The sequence below is a fragment of the Festucalex cinctus genome, chromosome 10 (assembly GCF_051991245.1).
Source record: "Festucalex cinctus isolate MCC-2025b chromosome 10, RoL_Fcin_1.0, whole genome shotgun sequence".
Classification (NCBI taxonomy): domain Eukaryota; kingdom Metazoa; phylum Chordata; class Actinopteri; order Syngnathiformes; family Syngnathidae; genus Festucalex; species Festucalex cinctus.
Window position 1 is genome coordinate 23,390,542 of NC_135420.1, and position 16,245 is coordinate 23,406,786.

Below are 16,245 nucleotides of genomic sequence, written 5' to 3' on the forward strand. Positions count from 1 at the left end.
ATTGATTTTGCATCATTTTACAGTGAAGGTCAAATAAAGGACATCACTTCCTGGGAATCAAGCCTTTTTCCAAATGATAATCCCACAAAACACACTAAAGAGATTATGTTAATACAGTCGCGTTAGTGTTTTGTAAGCGTGTTTGCGATAGGTCAGCGTTTATTTATGTCTGAAAAGCCCCCTTCCTCCCCTCCTCCATCTCCATCCTCCATGCTCGCCTGGCGTCACGGAGCCGCCGCAGGGGAGGTCAAGGAGGGGGAAAGGATGAGAGAACATGACACACCTGACTGGCTCTGACGTCCATTTCGCTTCCTGTAATTAGCCACATTTGCTCCAACATTCACTTCTCATTTTAATCTACGGTGCTGCTTATTGAGTTAATGTCTTCTGTGGCCCGCAGGTTACAGGAAGATTGCTCCAGCTGTGTTGCTCTGGTGACGCAATCGAGTCAAGCGATGGTAATGAGTGAGATGGAGAATGACCCGAGTTAGTTTGAGTTCACACACACACAAAAATGCATGTGAGTAATAATATATGTCAACATAGTTAACATTCTGACCACCAAGTTATTTTAAGCATGATTCAACTAATAAAGAGCGAAGGAACAAAGCAAAAAGCTAACTAGCTAGTTACTGTAAATTTCCCATCCCATAACATTTCAGCAAAATTGAGGAGTTTTAGCATAATTTAACTAACAATGGAACAAGTAATTAACTAACTTGCTAACTAACCTTCCCACATACCATATACATTTAGAAAAAAAACAATAGTTTTAGCATAATTCATCTATCCTAGGAATGAACAAAGCAACAAACTAACTAGCTAGCTAAACTTAACACGACTCTACAACATAGCTACTGCAGAAAATGCAAATAAAGGAACTATTTAGCTCAGCTTAACACCCATTTACCACATTTCAACAATTGATTACTTTTAGCATGATTCAACTAACTAACTAACTAACTAAGTAGTTAATTACAATGAGAGTGAATAGTTTCAGCACTAGCTGTTCACATTCCCAACATTCTAAGATTTGACTGAATATGGTTGTGTTTTACACAATATAACTAACTAACTAACTAACTAACTAACTTATAGCACTCTACTCAACTACTCAACTACTCAACTACTAGCTTAATAGCTACGTCACATTCTCATGTCCCCTCCTCATGTCAAACTTCCTCAGGATTTGGTTGAACATTATTTTTTTGTATAAACTGACTTACTGATTAAGTTACTAATTAACTAGATTACTTGCGAGATAACATTCCCATCCATGCTTCCAAAAATAATTTCAGAGGGTAATAAGAGCTAGCTGGCTACTCCAATACATTTAATAGAATGCAATTGCATTAGTTTCCTCCTTCAACTAACTAACTAACTAACTAACTAACTAACTAACTAACTCTTTCTCCGCTCCCCAAAATGTTGTAGAAATTAGTTGTTTAACAATTTATTGAATTAGCTTAGCTATCTAGCTAGCTAGTTAGCCATCCAGCCAAGAGCCCAACAAACGGCGGTTACCAACAGTGCAATTAGGTGCATCAGGTTAACCTGTGTTTGTGGATTTGTAAGGCATTCAACAAGGACAAAGCATCGGTTCTGTACCAGATGCCGCGTGATGTCGTCTGCAGTCTTTGTTCCAGGTGGCTCGGTTCCAAATCCACGGCAGGCTGTGAAAGTGAGCCCCGAGGCGTTGTGTAATGCTACACATCAAAGGCGGCGTAGTTATTCACCGGTGGCCGTCTTCGAGAGGCTGCTGTTCCGCTGAGGAGGACAATGACCACAAAAGGAGCATCATCACACGTCGCCCAGGCAACGCGCCAGAGTGAGGTGAACATCAATAGGAATATGTTGCCATGGCGACAGACCCACAGAAAATAATCAGCGTCACAAACTGACAAACACGTGGTCAGATAATAATGTTAACGCGTATGCCTCAAAAGTCAAACACGACGTAGTTCAACCCATTCATCAATCTCACTTGGTAGCTAGCTTGATAGCTAGCACAGCTAGCTAACCAACGAAACAAATAATGGCTGCTAATATGAACATATTTTGACAGGTTTTTGCACCTCAATAGTTCCCAAACACTGTTTTACGGGAATTATTCCAAAATGATTAAAAACTAAATGGATGGAGTCAAATTCTGCCTTTTTTTTTTTTTTCTTTCTTTCCTGTGGCTTGTTTGCAACACTGAGTGTGTTTACGCTGTTAGCCAGCATGTTCAAAGGTGCGTTCCTGACACCCTGAGAAATTAGCCAGATTCATCTTCATTTGCAGCCTGTCGTTAGCCGACTCCCGGGGCCTTTCGACCACCGTCTGATGCTTAAAAAAGGGGTCTCGATACAGCGCTGGCTGTTCTTCGCGATTCCGACACTACATCATAGTTAGCGTCTGGCCTGTCCCACATGTACGACTGCCTTCCTCTTCTTCAGTGTGACAGGCGACAAATTGTCAAGCAAGCGGCGCTGCCCACGCGTGACAGTGTTCACAAACACCTCGTGCAGGAATTTTGACACTCCTCCCTGGGTCAAAAATAGACAGCAGACTGATGAATCCTTCTATAAAGCCATTAGTACCGCGCGGGAGTGAAATTGACTAGCCTAGTTTATCACTGTTATGCAAATGAGACGAGAACAGACAAGGAGGTTTCATGAAAATCATCCAAAACACAAGAACATTATTACAAATAGGTAAGATAGCTGCATTTGCTATGCAAATAGCTACTTTTGTGTTCACCACATTGCATACACAAGTGTTGTTTTCTACGTCTACATCTTCATTTTTATTTTTATTTTATCTTTTCCATCAGCCACTTTTGCAGTGATTGACTGTTTTCCTTGCTATCTTTTTATGAAACTTTTTATCGTTTGCTTTCCCGCCTCCTTGGACCGATTTTATCTCAATGTGACCTTCCCGCCGAAACAAATGATTAAACTATAAAATAAAAAAAATGACCAGTTGAATTCAAACAAGTATATGTGGTGAGAAGAGAACTCAACAAAAACAAAGACAAAAGTACAGTAGCGTTGACGTTGCGCTTTGAAGTACAAGTGGATAGCAAAGTGCCACCTGAGTGGGTACCATGCTGAGTGAATGTAATGTAACAGTGTTGGGGTCTCGAATGAGCCGTTCCGCAGGATACAGATGTGAAACATTAGTCAGTTTGGCATCTTTACGAGCTTTGGGTGCCCGCCTATTGTTTTGTCTGTGGGTTTATATTCAGAAATACTTACTGACATAGATTGGACACATTACTGCTGAAAAGAATTGTGAGAAAATCATCTGGAATCACTTTTTTTTTTTTTGGTCTAGCTAGCTGGACAATCTAGTCTAGCTAGCTAGCTAGCTAGTTAGCAAGAGACAGGAGTAGAGACAAATTAAACAGGTTTAAGTTTTTGGTATGTTTTTTTGTTTTTTTTAGTACTGCCACGACAGCTCACTGTGTAGCAGCCATGATTCAGCCGAGTTTGCGTCAATGGCTGACTCACACCTAAATGCTTGTTATGTGTTTCGATGGTGTCACAATCAGAGAGGGAAAGTACATCTTAAAGCAGGATTAAGTTGTCAGCCTTACAAAAAACAACTCATGTTGCGAAAATTGAGAGTAAATGAGGCTTATTATACGTTAGCGCATGCGAGATGTCATTAATGACAACTGCACTTCACCTGCGTAATACTGTAAAGAAAAACAACTTGTCTTCTTATAAGAATAAAGGTATAATGTTGGAAGAAATAGTCTATATTTTATTTATTTTTTATTTTTGACTAAAGACTTTTTGCTTTGACTTGCGGGTTTGCTTTCAATAAGTCTGTTTAGCCGAATGCTAACAAACAATGCAAAGCATCATAGACATGCTAACAAATAGCATCGATGTCGGGTTCGTTTAAAACGTGGTCACGGAGCAAATTATTCTCGCATCTCAAGGCAGCACTGTTATGATATTAGGAGACAAAATTAATTTCAAAAAATGATTGTTAATGATTGCCCCGCCACCCCCCTCAAAATATAAAGACATTTTAACATTTTGAGTTGATTCCTTCAAAAATTAGATTTTTTTTTTTAAGTTCATACTGAAACTAATACAAATATGTTTTTTCCCCTCAAAAATAAAGATTTATATTTACGTTAACCTAAGTATACAGATATGAGCACGCCCCCATCCCCAAAAGAAAATAAATAAAAATAAAAAAATAATAAAAAAATGAAAAAGGAAGAAAATAATACTTGTTCCCTGGCTTGAACTATATTGGATTATTAACTTAAAAGTACAGTACAACATTTTTTTCAAAATAAGACTTTGTTTCCCTTAAAATTTCTTCACCGTATATGATTTTTTTTCCTCAAAATAATTATTTTTCCCTCAAAAATACACGTTTAAAGCATAAAGTAGAAGTTATAATTACTTTTTCTAAATTAAAATGACTCATGGGAGAAAATGCATATTTTGCTTGTTTTGAGAAAAATAATTTCCCTTGACTTATCCAGATGTAAGAATGTTATTTATTTATTTTTTAACTTTTTTCACAAATTTTAATCCATTGTTTGCATAATTCTACTTTATGAGTGAAACTACAACTTTTCTTTATCCCTGAAAAAAGGCAATTTTTTTTCCTCACCACAAAATCCGCCTTTTCTAGTTTTCCAAGATTCCAAGTTACCGTGTATGTTCTCTTGGCGTTATTTAGCCAAACTGCTCACCTCGGTTTCTTTTTGTTCTTTATCTGTCCCCTGCTGGGCAATCAGGTTTGTCCGGTTCGTCTCCGGTTGACAATATCTCTGGCCCCACCCATGTCTGCCCTGCAACTTCCTGTTTCATGCTCACCTTGGCCCGTCGTAGGTGAGCCGCCGCCTGCGAAGTCACTGCGGGTCGGAGAATTCACCCCCGAAGAACAGCGCTGCTGGCTAAAGTTTCCCGGCCGACCCAGGCAGACGGGGACAAAGTCCTTCCTTCCGCCCCTTTCCTCTGCGGTTTAGTGTTACAGCATTCTACCTGTCCAGGTGAACTGCACTGTTCATGAAGTCATGTAAGTACGTATACTTTTCCCCTCTATTCAACAACAACAAAACTCAAATGTTTCTCTTTAAACAAGTTTGATTGAAGTTGTGCCAAATGGTGTCTGGTTGTGTTTTGGTTTTTGTGTGTTTAGATTCTGTTTCAGTGCATGTTTGGTGCACAACGTTGTAATTTCAGCGCTCTGTTTGGATGTTAAAGATACTTGGAGGGGGCTTCACATCTGCCGGCAACTGTTCTCGTCATACATTTACATTCTCTACCTGAATAGACAGGCTGCGTTCGCGTTGAAATCCTTGTCAAACTCTTTTTCATATAACTTGACGGGCTCTATTTTCATAGACAGGCGCACATGAACTTGGCGTAAAAACATGCCACATCTTCATTTTCATGCCCCGGCAAGTCTAGTTTGCCGTGTTTGGGAATTTGGCAGACCACGCTGAGCTTTCCTGGGTGTTCCGGCGGATAGAAAAAACAGAAAGTGGACTCAACTTTAGACCAGATAAAAGCAGGTCTAAGTTTTGGTGCAGGTATTAGAATGTGATGTGCAGGAAGATAACTTTTGACCTCTGTGGATGTGTGTGGTGGATGTCATTGTATCTCATTCATAAATACAACATCGTGCATCAATCTGTCTGAATCATTGTAGAAATCAATTCAGAATTATTATTATCATCTTTGATGTGTTTTGTTTTGTTTTTTAAAGCAACCCCCTGAGCGCAGCACAGCTATTAGGTGGTGGGGGTTACTTGTCACACACAATCAGGGGTGGAAAGGAGTCAAGTGCCCACTTCACAGCAGCCAACTACGTAGCTTAGCTGATTAGCTATTTAGCTATCTAGTCATCCCATTATTTTCCTAGCTAGTTAGACAAGAAGTTATTTAGATATGTATAGTATCTCCAGTAGATATCTTTTTGAATGACTCTAACAAGCTCCCGAGCTGTCAATCTGCTGTAGTTAGATATTTATCCAGCCATGTCTTTAGCAGTCTTATTAGCTAGCTACCTAGCTTTGTAACAAGCTAGTGGTCTCTCCTAGAGAGAGCATCTAAAGTGTGTGAAGTTGAACTTAGAAAGAACAGTTAAAAAATACTTCATGTAGTTGAAGTGGATTCCAGCTAAATGAATGTGAAAGGGAGGGGGAAAAAAAAAAAAAAACAGCCTTCTTCCTGGAATTCTCTGATTCAGCGACATGCCTGAACAAAAAAGTGACTTGATTGCGTTTTGGCATGCCTGATGTTAATTTGTTGTTCCGAGTAAATGTTTAGTTTCATGTCCAAGCAGAGTTGCTCGCTCATCCGTCAAAGGCAGTGCCAGTTAGCAGAAGGGAAAAAAATGCTGTTTCAGTGTCATGGGCAGCCATCTTGTTATTTGTATTTTTATGGCGTTTCCGTGTTGATGCTAGCTGCTTGCTTCACCTTGTTAGCATCATGTTGCAGTGCTGTTGTCTCCAGTAAATCACTGTTAAGTGCTCTGCCTCCGGTGTTTACATACAGATGCACATCATTTCACTTCACTCTAGAAAAGATGGGACCATAAATACCGGCGACTTCTCTGGAATGATGGAAAACTGTACCTTTTATCCGCGAGGCTAAAAAGGTGTATTTTCCACTCGCCGCAACTATTTTAGCATAGTGAGTGTGGCTTGCTCTTGGCTCACCAGTATATGGTTACACTTGGTTGATCTTCAGACCAGAGCGTTTAAAAAAAAAAATAAAAAATAGCTGGCGTGGCATAACATATCATGATTAACTTGTCAAGATCGTTTCAAATCACATACCCTAAAAACAACAATCACGTGGTTGCTTTGAAACAAGTTTTCTCTTTGGCAAAAATATTACAATGATTTTTACCTTGGAAAAGTTCAGAATGAGATTATTCATATATCAGAGTACACACAAGCATGAACATATACGCTCTTAAACAAACTGAAACATGATCCTGTCGTGCCAAGAGCCCTTTCCCTTGTTTTGTTATCACAAATGACAAAGCAAGGAGTGATTACTTTGCAGTCTTGGAGTGTTTGTGTATTACATTGCAGGGTGAGTTATTGATTAAACGTCGGTGTTCAGGTGCTCAAGTTGATCAGCCGCCTTATCGGAACATGCCGGTGCGCTCCGTAAAGGCATGTGTGTGGGACATGTGCATGCCTCTGCATGCAATTGTGTGCAAGGGAAAATGTTTTTTTTATTGTGTTATCCTCATTCCAGATGCAGCTTGGATGCCATTAGGCAATCACTTTTGTCTATTGCGGACACTGGAGGATAGTGAGGACAAAGTTGCCTTTCAATTAATGTTTTTCTATTTATGAAATTTCATTTTATTTTTTGCGTGTACATTATTTCATTTTATATCCTCCGTGTATTTTATTTTATTTTTCGATGTGTTATTTGATTTGATTTAATCAATGATTCCAGTCTTTTCCACAAAAACAATTTAACCAAAATAGTTGCCAAAAGTGGAAGCAAAAAATCCTGAAGCTACAGTATTTTAAGTAAGCCAAAGTAAATATGATATAATTTTAAAAAAAAAACAAAAAAAAAAAACATGTTTAAATAATTTAATGTAATATGTATGGGGTCATCTAGAATTATAGTGCCATTCCCTTCCATTATGGTGTTTTGATTAAAAAAAAATTTCTAAAATAATAATAATAATAAATAAATATTTGATTTTTAAAAATGGTTGCAATTTGTTGTAAAACTAATTTTATTTTAAAATATAATTTTAAAATGCTTTTATTTATATATTTTATTTATTGTTGCATTAATATGGGCCACTCCATAAATATAATATAACAAAAAACACATTTAAATAATTTAATTTAATATGTATTGGGTCATCTAGAATTATAGTGCCAGCCCATTCCATTATGGTGTTTTGATTAAAAAATTCTAAAAAAATAAATAAATAAATAAATACATAAATAAATATTTGATTTAAAAAATGGTTGCAATTTATTATTAAAAAATAAAATGTAAAACTAATTTGAGTTCAAAATCTAATTTTAAGATGCTGTTATTTATACCTATCTTTTTATTATTGTGTTAATATGGGCTACTCCATAAATATAATATAATTAAAAAAAAAAAACATATTTAATAAATTAATTTAATATGCATGGGGTCATCTAGAATTATAGTGTATTCCATTCCATTATGGTGTTTTGATAAATAAATACATTAATTAATTAATATATATATATTTTTTAAATGGATGAAATTTGTTATAAAGAATAAAATGTAAAACTAATTTATTTCAAAACATCATTTTAAAATGCTTTTATTTATATCTATTTTTTTGTGTGTTAATATGGGCCACTCCATTCCACAATGATGGCATTAACTATAAATATCTTGTAGTGTCTACGCCGGCTTAAAGCTTTTTAGGTTCAATCTAGATGGGATCCCGTTTGCGCATTTGGCAGCAATTGAATTCAAACACGGGAAATCCCACTTAGCGCTTCATGTAGCATCAGATCAAGCCGTAATTTGACAGTTCATAGGAAGATCTTATTATATTTCCTTCCTTTGGTCTGTGGCGTGTTGAATGTGCAGCGTTGATAATGTGATGCTGCAGCCAGGACCGAATGACGGGGTCCTGAAAGCAAGCGGCATCCCGTTGTTCGAGCCCCGTGGAGATGCCAATTGCCAAGGTGACGTTCGTCTGACTGGGCCCATCTGTTCGTGGCCCGCTTTCTGGATGACGCAAAGCCGCGGGGCAACAGAGAATTGGCATGTTGGCTGCGTACGTGTTGCTCGACGGATTATCAGTGCAGGGAGATGTCATATGAATCGGTCGTCTGGGTCCGCTTGTTCCTTGATCTTGTTCCTTGAAGCCAAACCAAAACCAACCGCACTGTCTGAGCAACATTGATCCGATGGGTCTCGCTTTAACTGAGGTTTATTGCAGTGCACTAGAGTTTGCTTTCTAGGATCCAGAATCAACTTTATTATAAAGAAAAATTACGTATATTTTAGGGGTGTCAGTTGATTAAATGTTTTTAATCGTAATTAATCGCATGACATCAGTAATTAACTCGTGATTAATCGCAGATTAATCTCACGTTTTGCATCGGTTCTAAATGTACATTAAAATATTTTTTTTCCCCATTTGTCATACTCTTGTTAACATAACAGTGGAAAAATATGTTAACCTAATACAAATACTGTATGGTGGTATCTTTTACTTCATTGTTACAGTAATTTCATAGTACAGTGTTCCCTCGTTAGGTTCCAAAAAATGCCCGCAATAAATGAAATCTGCAAAGTAGTTAGCTTTATGTTTTACATTTCTTATAACTGTTTAAGGCTCTTAAAAAAAAAAAAAAAAAAAAAAAAACAACTCACCGCAGTTTATACACTTTTCTCATCGAGGCATTTACATTTTCTCTTCTGTGTAAACATTCTCAATGTTCAAACCATAAATTGTACATAATTATTACATTACTGTAAAACAAAATGTATGCAAAATTGCGAGGCTGCGAAAAGTGAACAGCATTATAGCAAGGGAATGCTGTAATTCGTAGTTATTTGAAGTTAAAGTTTAAAAAAATGTACTGTAATGTAAAAAAAAAAAAAAAGTGAGACATTGATTTGTGTCCTGCCAGTAGATGGCATAAGCGTTTAATGTTGTACATTGATGACACTACTGAAAGAGGTGGGTGTTAATCGAGTGTTAAAAAATTAGCGTTAAAGGAACTTTAAATAAACTCGATATTAACTCACTAATAATGACACCCCTATAGTATTTGTTGACAGGTGTTTCTTACCTTTTCTTTTCCTAGCTACGTTACCCTCCCATGTGTCCGGCCCGTGTCCACCTGATCGGATCTAACCAGAACCGCAGCCTCAACTCACAATGGCGGAGGCCTCCACGCCGCCCCTCAACGAGCCCGTCTGCCACAAATGCCTGCAGCCGCTCGACCAACCGTCGGACGTGCCCTGCGGACACACCTACTGCCAGACGTGTCTCGCCAGCTGCCTGTCGGAGAGCAACCTTTGCCCGGTGTGCCGCGAGCCCCTCGTGCTGCAGAACGGCAAAGAACCCAGCCTGCTCTTGCAGAGGTTGCTGGACAAGATGGCGGTGACTCGCCCAGTCCAAGTCCAAGCACCTGGTAACTTGGAGGAACCTATGAGCAACAGGTAGGAAACTCGGGATAGATCCATAAAAAAAAAAAAAAAAAAAAAAAAAAAAACTTCAGGTCACTAATTTGTTTTTTTGTTGTTTGTTTGTTTTTTATTTTAAAATTTTTAGAGATGTGTGAAGATATGTAAAATATTAATACTTTTATTTTGCAATACTTTGTTTAATGTAGAAAACAATTGTTTACATTTTTATTTAAATTTTCAAAACATGCTACTGGCCTTGGGAGATCCTGGAAATTTTTGTTAGATTTTTAAAACAAAAATGTCTAAGATTTTTTTTTTTTTTAAACTCCAATATTTTACAAGTGCTAAAAGTTGTTTAACATATGGTTTCAACCCCCCCCCCCCCAAGAAAAGTAAGAGCTGGAGTTTGAATTTTTTCTAATTTTGATGCCAATATTTTACCTTTTAGCGAAAATGAATATCGGCTCCAAATATCGGTTATCGGCATCCTTGCCTATTAATAATCGGTATCGTATTGGCTCTGCAAAAAACATATTGGCCTGTCCTAATTCTCCCAAAAATTCTCCCAAAATTTTTCAGTGGGCCTCCCGAACCCGCTGTGGCGATGGAGGACGCCCCGCCGGCGCCGCCCGTTTCCTCCGATTCAGCTCGTCAGTCACCGCGACCGGACCTGTGCGCCTCATGCGGCCACAGCCACCAGCTGGAGGAGAACCACGAGTACCTTTACAAAGACGACGTGGACAACGACCTGATGTGCCACATCTGCCTGCAGCCGCTCATCCGACCGCTGGACACGCCCTGCGGGCACACCTACTGCCAGGAGTGCCTCACCAGCTTCCTGCTGGAGAGCGACTTCTGCCCGGTGTGCCGCGCCGCCCTCATGCTGCAGAGCTGCAGGAAGCCAAGCCTGCTGGTGCACAAGCTGCTGGACAAGCTGACTGTGATTTGCCCCTTCAAGGATCACTGCACCGAAGTCCTGGCCCGCGGTGATATGGAGGACCACATCAAATACAGGTAAGGGGTGCTGTCACTACACTGCAAAAAGGACAGCAGAAAATTTAAGAAAAAAAATACTGCAGTTTATCACAAGGCACTAAATACGTCCCCCCCCAAAAATGTCCTGCCTTTTCAGCGTATTCTTTCCTATTTACTGTGTTTAACTGACTAACCGCTTTATTCTAAATTGTCAAACTGCGGCTGCTGTGCCCAAAAGGGAAAGCTTTCATCCAAACTAACACAGCCCCCGTGTTTATCCAACATTAAGAGCACTGTGTTTTGGTTTCCTTTCGGTCGGGCCGTGTTTTCATTAACGCTCATTAGCACTCGGCTAGCCTGAAGGCCTCGGAGATGATTAGTGCATCTCAGCAAGTTTTTCCCAGACACGAGCAGCAGAGCCACAATCTCATTCACTCTATATGTTTAAAAAAAAAAAAAAACTAACTTTTTGTGTGTGTTTGTGTTGGGCTTCTTGTTTCTTGTCTCGGGTGAGCAATGGCTCATTTGCATGAGACGGGACTACCAGCTCAAAACAGATTTAGAAAAAGGGTGACAAGGTGTTGTAATTGTTATTTGAGTATTTCAACAAAAGAATGATGTTATTTATTTTAACTTAACTTGTTCATGTCATTGTAAAATGCTAAAAAGTTCCAACTTTTGTCTATGTAGCGGTTAGCCTGTTGTCAGCTAACTATCATGTGATTACCGCTAACAGCTAAATGTCAGCAGCGTTGGTTTTATTCTTGTCAAATTGTTGTTCCCTCTCAGTAAATTCAACAATTAAAATAAAATAAACAATTCAGCCCTTTGTTGCTCGCTTAACTGGTGTGCTAAGGTTATGTCTTGCTAGATTTACTTAAAAGCTGTCTAAAAACTGTGTAGCGAGTGGTTAGCACTAGCAGCTAATGCTAGCATGTTTATCTTCTTTTCTTCCACCTACAGACATACTAATTTTTTTTTATGACTTTTGAGGTAATCTTTCTTTCTTTTTTTTTAGATTTCTGCTCCAATGTTGGCAACCTATCCCAAATTTGAACGTCAGTGGAAATCTATCGCTAACCAATTACTAGCGGGTTTTTTGTTTTATGTGGCTAGGCTCAATCGCTATTGGTTTACGGTATGTGAGGAGTCACTGAGGACACCCTTATGTACTTGGTGAGATCTAATTTATACTTGACTCTAACAAGGAATCTTAATATGTACTGTCGCAGTACGGCATGTCCATGATGCTTTGCACCTTGCGTTGCCTCTCACAGTCTCACAGTGACTTGAAATAGGAAGCAATTATAACCCATTCCTGCGTATGACACTTCCCACAGTGGGAGGGGCCAACAGCACCGTCAGGGAGCAATCTGGCAGCGGTTCAAGTGTTGTCATGGCTGAGACCGCCGTGCCGCGCCATCTGGTCGTATTGCTGCTTTCACGCTTGTTGAATCCTGCCTGGTATCAGAGTCCCTGTGACGAATGGTTATTCAAGGCACAATCAAATGCAAAATGGATGCCGTTTCCATCCAAGGTGTCGGTTCTCCCCAACGGCTTTTTTTTTGGGGACGATCGTGTCAGAACTTGCTCGGAATTCGGTCTCACCTAACTGCGAGTTGACAACAGGTTTTCTTCAGTGCCAAGGCACAGCACTAGGTCACTTCATTAGGGACACGTGTTGTTTAAATCCAAAGCAAAAAGCTTGGTCAAAGTCACTCAGTGGTCTATTTGGCGGCTCGAAAACGGTTTTTGCTAACTGCATGTTCATTGACTGTGATTATTCAATTCATACATTATTTATAATAGCTTCAATTCTCATCTTTTTAGTCAAAGTGATCGTAATATAGCAACTCGGCAGGGTGATTATTACAGTCAGGTAATAATCGTCTGCCGTGGGAGGGAAATTAACAAGGAAAATTGAGATGTGAGCGTCTCGGCGCGTTAATGTAGAAACCTATTAAACGACTCCTCGAGGGGCCACACCGCTTTCCACACGCAAACTGCATCCCGTCGCAATTTCCATTTCCTCCGCATACCCAGCGGGCAATTCAAATAGGACGGGAAAATGTAATGTACGCCACAGCGACACATTCCGGCTGTAAGCAAAGCACGTCCATGCGGCCTAGTTTATTTATGCCCTGCTGAAAGTAGCATGAGGTACAGTAGCGCGTGTGTGATATTTATGATATAAAAATGCGCTTGTTAGCTGCCAAAATCAATTGTTTTAAGTTTAGCAATTAAAATGACTGTTATTGTACAATTTTAGCACCAGAAACGTAACTTGATCTTTCACTGTATGTTTTACGTTACAATTGGATTGTTTTACAGTGAAAGCAGCGTCATTCGTGTTAGATGGCTTTGATTTAGCTTCCCGATTTTAACAACCCTTCATTATCCTAAATTGTCCACAGTTCATTAAGGCAAACGCAACAACATTGTGAGCCGCATTGGGTGAAAGTCTAGTTAAGTAAAAAACAAAACAAAAAAAACAATAAAAGTTAAGAAGATAGAATGAACATAACTATCAAACAAGCACAACAATGACTATGAAAGTCAAAACAAGTCTATTGTTGAGTAACATTATAATGTATGGTAAGCACTTAGCAATTAGCATGGTTAGCTGAGCACGTATGTTGAACATATAACAGACGTTTTCCTCAAGTATCAGCTCGTCGACGAAAACTCACATACGTCGCGTCATGCAAAAGAGCCATGTTTAACTCGTCACACGAAATTTGCCATTGATGGGAATGTCGCTCCTGCCAACATGGCCGCCACATAGTCACGTATGTCAGCTGGATCTGGTCCATTTGTATGGTCGTGTCTCGTGCTGCATTCGAGGATGGTCGGAAGTCGGATATATCGGAGTTCGTTTTTCGCAGTTCCGATCTGAAAGCATTCGAGGTGAAAGTAAACAACCAAAATGGCGGCTAGTGATTAATTGTTTTTTATTTTGGTCCTCAAAACTCATTTTGACCTCCAACAAACTTACCTTTTTGCAATTTTGCTTTCATAAACATTCCTTGCAGTTAAGTAGTTCACAGGCTGTCACTACTGTCACGTACGTTGTGTTACGTCGTTATGTTTATATTTATGAATGAAGAAAGCTGTCTAGTTTTATACTCGAGTAAATTGTCTTTTACCATTGACGGTCTGTGTTTCCAAAGAGGTGTCGAGTGACGTCACTTGTAGTCTGTCGGTGAAGTCGCGGTCCTTTTTTTTTCCGACTTTGCAAGTGGAATTTCCGAGTTCCCGTACACACTTCCTGCTTTGAACTCGGAAAAGACCGACTTCCGACTATCCTCAAATGCAGCAGCAATATGAAGAAAAGTATGGTCTCGTGAAAACACCAAGTACGGTCTACCTAAGAACCTACGGGAGAACTGCTGTGTACTTGATAACGCCAGCGTATTAACATGATAGCAGCACAAAATGCACTCTTGGTTTAAGCTAGCTGACAAGAACAATCCGGGTGTGCCGTGCGGTCGTACTTTGAATTGGAACCGTGCTTGGGCCGCAACGGAAGATATTTCACGAGATCACAAGGACATAAGAACGGACAAGAACGCAAATTGAAGAACAGCTTCTGTCTGCAACAACAGATATAACCCGGAAATACGTGTAACAGTCTAAAATGGTGGTGTTTTTTTTTGGAAGGCTGCTCTTAGAGACTCTTTCGAACGTCTCCGATATACAGTAGGCAGGTTCATTCTAGCCGTCACACCAATCTGCTGCACAGCGAGCGGCCCATCGATGAAGAGGATTGAGGGTGGGGGGGTGATTTCCTCGTCCTCGTCCTCCCGCTCTCTCTCCTCCCCTTCGGAGGCCAATGCAGAGGTTGTATACGTGTGTGCGTCCGACTCTATGCGAGCGTATGTGTGCGAGGGAAGAGCCAATGGCGGCAGCGTAGCAGGTAGCCCACCCCTTTCCCCTCCTGCCTCAATTTGGTCCGCTCCATCTCACCACCAGCTCCCTCCCTCCTCCTCATTGGTTTCTGCTGCAGTATAAGTCACAGTCTGTGCTCTTGTCTATAACACACACGCACGGGGATGGAGACAAACACACACGCATACGAGCACAAATCCTCTTACAACTGGCCGCTGCCCAGAGCAGATTAAAGGGGGGGCTGCACATCTCCGATTGTAGTCCAAATGTGCCACCTTCCTCCTTCTTCTTCCTGCACTTTGTCTTCTTCCTCCTGTACCACAGCGGGACCTTCTTCTTCTTCATCTTCTTCATCATCTTCTTCTTCCGACATCCTCCAGCCCGCCTGAGGCAGAGGAGCAACCTGCCCGGCTCTACGGGACGGAAAGGATTCATTCTGGCGAGATAAGGGAGAGGGGGTGGAGGCGGGGGGGTTAGCAGGGGTGGAGGTCTGGTGTAAAGTAGTGGAGGTGGAAGAGGAAGACGAGGAGGGGGGGCAGGAGGGTGGTTGCGCGGGGGGGCGGGGAGTAGTGGGAGAAGACGAAGAGGGAGCCAGAAGAGCGCGGCGAGGAGCCAGCAGAGCGGGGAAGGGAAGGAGGCGACCATGAAGGCTCTGTTGCTGCTGGTTCTGCCCTGGCTCAGCCCGGCCAACTACACTGACAATTTGGGCAACCTGCACATCCTCTATTCCGAGCTGTGAGTACGAAAACCCTCACGCCGTCAAAACCATAACATCAACAAACCCCCTCCCCGACCTGCCCATCATTCCCATTCCACTCCACTGGTCCATGTTTGTGTGGTAACAACGTGATTAGCCTCAAACATCTTCCCATCCATACAGTAGGACGACTCGAAGCGGAGTCCGTACCGTAGACGCGCTCGAGTCTGCGGGTAGCGCGTTGCGCTCTCTAGGACTGTTTGGATGCTGCAGTTTTTGGCAGCGACAACCACTAAAACTGCCACTGAGCCAGCCTTGATGATGCGCTTTTAACAAGCAGCGTAGCTTAGCTTATAAACGCATCCGGAGTGGTGACTTTTGCCAACAAAATTCACGTCACTGCTGTCGTTTTGTTGCGTTGTTATTTCAAGAAATTCGGTTTGCGATGTTTGAAAACAAACCAGGCGGGACAGGGAAAGAGTGGTTAACACATCTGCCTAGCAGTTTTGAGATTTGGGGTTTGAATCCTGGCTTGGTTTCCCTGGTACTCCAGCT

At 40.7% G+C, this 16,245-nt stretch overlaps 1 protein-coding gene across 4 annotated transcripts in view; it reads left to right on the forward strand.

The window, feature by feature from the left end:
• The first annotated feature begins 934 nt into the window (after positions 1–934).
• lnx1 (ligand of numb-protein X 1) overlaps positions 935–16,245 on the forward strand; it is a 43,589-nt gene continuing 28,278 nt past the window's right edge. For 2 of the 4 annotated variants that reach the window (XM_077534021.1, XM_077534023.1), the window contains exons 1-4: positions 935–1,833; positions 4,845–5,031; positions 9,806–10,163; positions 10,710–11,144. In XM_077534021.1, coding sequence (XP_077390147.1) covers positions 9,880–10,163; positions 10,710–11,144 — 719 coding nt within the window. In that variant the 5' untranslated portion in view covers positions 935–1,833; positions 4,845–5,031; positions 9,806–9,879. Of the gene's footprint in view, positions 1,834–4,844; positions 5,036–9,805; positions 10,164–10,709; positions 11,145–15,545; positions 15,729–16,245 lie in introns of those variants that run through there. The other 2 variants (XM_077534022.1, XM_077534026.1) reach the window with 2 other exon arrangements.